General features: G+C 40.9%; 1 protein-coding gene across 1 annotated transcript; it reads right to left on the reverse strand.

The window, feature by feature from the left end:
- Positions 1-274: 274 nt before the first annotated feature.
- Positions 275-858, reverse strand: LOC108313542 (keratin-associated protein 8-1). The gene has a single exon (XM_017541968.2). The coding sequence runs from the start codon at positions 793-795 to the stop codon at positions 619-621; it is 177 nt and encodes a 58-aa protein (XP_017397457.1). The 5' UTR covers positions 796-858; the 3' UTR covers positions 275-618.
- Between the last annotated feature and the right edge of the window lie 1793 nt (positions 859-2651).

A 2651-nucleotide genomic window follows, 5' to 3' on the forward strand; every position in this document is an offset into this window, starting at 1 on the left:
GAAGCAGTGAGATGAGAAGGGACCCCAAGCAATAAATGATGCTCCACTGGGTTGGAGGTGGGCATCATCAAATTTAAAGAAGGTTCAAACAGGCAACCTTTTTCTTCATCTCCCACAACCCACCCTCTTACCAGGTTTATCACACAAGGTCAATAATGTTTTGCTTTTTCACTGTTCCCAAAGCCCACATGAGAAAAATAAATTCACTCCCCACCTCAACCCTCAATGTAACAGAAAATATGCACACGCCAAGAAAGGAAACTTCACTCTAGCATGAGAATATGATGCCGGTTTCTAGTTTATTGAAATTTTGACAGACAGGTCCACGACTTCATCATGACAAGTCATGAGTGTCATGAAAAATTCAAAAGTAGTGCATGTCCAAGAGGGATGTGAAGTTTCCAAATATGTCCCAGAGAACTTCAGCCAGCGGGGGCAGCTTGAGGAAACCTCTGGTTTTTCATTTTCCTCCCCTGGGACCCGAGGCAGGTTGGAAAGCAGTGTCTCTGAGGTTGATGAGCAAATGAGGACTGAAGGAGTGGATACGGGAGGAACTTGGAGATGTGCTGCTCAGCCTTCAAGGGAAAGAAGACTCTATGCCTGGGGGATTTCAGCCAATCAGTAGAGAGCAAATGGCCAGTATCTCCTGCAGCCGTTGTAGCCATAGCCGAAGCCATAGCCCACTGGGGAGTAGGTGCTGCCGTAGCCACAGCCCACGCTGTATCCCAGCGGGTAGCCGTAGGTGCCCCAGTAGCATCCTGGGAAGACAGCGCTGGAGAAGTTGTTACAGTACATGGTGTCAGGAGTGGATGGCTTAGGAAGCAATGGGGTGCGTTTCCTCAGTGGGATGGAGTCCTAGTCTCAGAACCTTCTTTATATACCCTGCTGTGGTGTGTGGTGAAAAGCACAAGGCCCTCATTTTCATTCTTGACACCAATTTACATTCTAAAAGCTCATTAACTTGTTTTGCCCTTGCTTATGATGTCTTTACAGTTGCCTAAGAAAGCTTTCACATGATACAATGAGGGGAGAAGATGCCTTTAAAAGAAATTATGTCCCTCCCTAAAAAAAATTATTGCCAGGACTTCAAAGCACATTGTCTTATAGACCCTATGTAACACACTGTAAGCAGGCATATAATATCAAGAAATACTCTGAGGTTGTTAGCTGTCATGCAGTCCTCTTGCTCTCTGAATTTCCACAACACACAGTTGGAATTCAATAAATATGTGTTAAATACATTAATAAATAAAATAACAAATGGAGAGTGAGTCCATTGCAAAATTCTCAAAATTAAAGTATGTCTTAGAATACGTGTGCTTCAAGGATTCTCTTTCTTTGGGGTATGAAAGACAAGTGCCATAGAACTCATCAGAAAAACTCTTTTTTTCTCTCTCATCTACAGCTACCTTGTTTGGGAAACTGGTTAAACATGTAATCTTAATCACAGTCCCCTCCTAAACTATACCCAATATCACATTTCTAGAAGACTGCTCTAATTCATAGTATTAAAATAGCACTAAAATTAAAAATGGGGCATTTGGATTAATTCTTGTACTGAATTGTCAAACAAATTTAATTTTATAGCCTGAAACATTTTCTAAACTAAATGTTGAAACTAATAAGGTAAACACAGAAAAATGAATGAAAAAATTATCACAAAATTTAGAATATATTTTCTCTGAGATCTGATAAAGCCAGATTGTCTGAAAAATGTGATGATATTATAAAGGGCCAGGTGACAATATGAAATCAGTTGTTTCACTTTTAGAATGATCATTCACCGCAGGATAAAGAAGGAATGTTATTCCTCTCTAAGCAGAGAGTTAGTTCTCAAATATGAATTAAAGAAGGGAGAAGGCTGATCAAAACTATATCGGATCATGTAAGACCTGATATATTATTCCCAGACACCTGCATTAAGATTTCTTGCAGTGTCACTTAGTGGAGAATTTACAGAACAAATAGCCGAAGAGGACACATGGAACAGAAATAGAAAGGCACAGAGATAATAGGAATCATTCTGGAAGGCCACAAAACAGATATGTATTACACATGAGCTCCCTTAAATTTTACTTCATAACCCAGAGGTAATTTTGCTCCCTGCTATCAGCCGCTACAGATCAAAGACTGAATCCAAGAACAAGATGAGACACTTGGAAAATGTAAAACCATGCCAGTGTTCTAACCGGTAGTAGATTAATTATATCAGAGGCATTTTTTAGTGGATATTTAGTATCTTTTTAGTATATTTTTAATTTTTTTTTCAGGTGGAGTCTTACTTTGTTGCCCAGACTGGAGTGCAGTGGCTATTTTGGCTCACTGCAGCCTCTGCCTCCTGGGTTCAAACAATTCTCCTGCCTCAACCTCCCAAGTAGCTGGGATTACAGGCACGTGCCACTATGCCCAGCTAATTTTTGTATTTTTAGTAGAGATGGAGTTTCACCATGTTGGCCAGGCTGGCCTCAAATTCCTGACCTCAAGTGATCCACCCGCCTTCTTTGGCCTTCCAAAGGGCTGGCCTTCCAAAGGGCTGGCCTTCCAAAGACCTGGGATTACAGGCATCTGCCACCAAACCCGGAGATTTTTTGATACAGACATGCAATGCTTAGTAATTATATTCTGGAGAATGAAAACACCTACAGTACCCT

This window comes from Cebus imitator, unplaced genomic scaffold, assembly GCF_001604975.1.
Source record: "Cebus imitator isolate Cc_AM_T3 unplaced genomic scaffold, Cebus_imitator-1.0 Scaffold138, whole genome shotgun sequence".
Taxonomy (NCBI): domain Eukaryota; kingdom Metazoa; phylum Chordata; class Mammalia; order Primates; family Cebidae; genus Cebus; species Cebus imitator.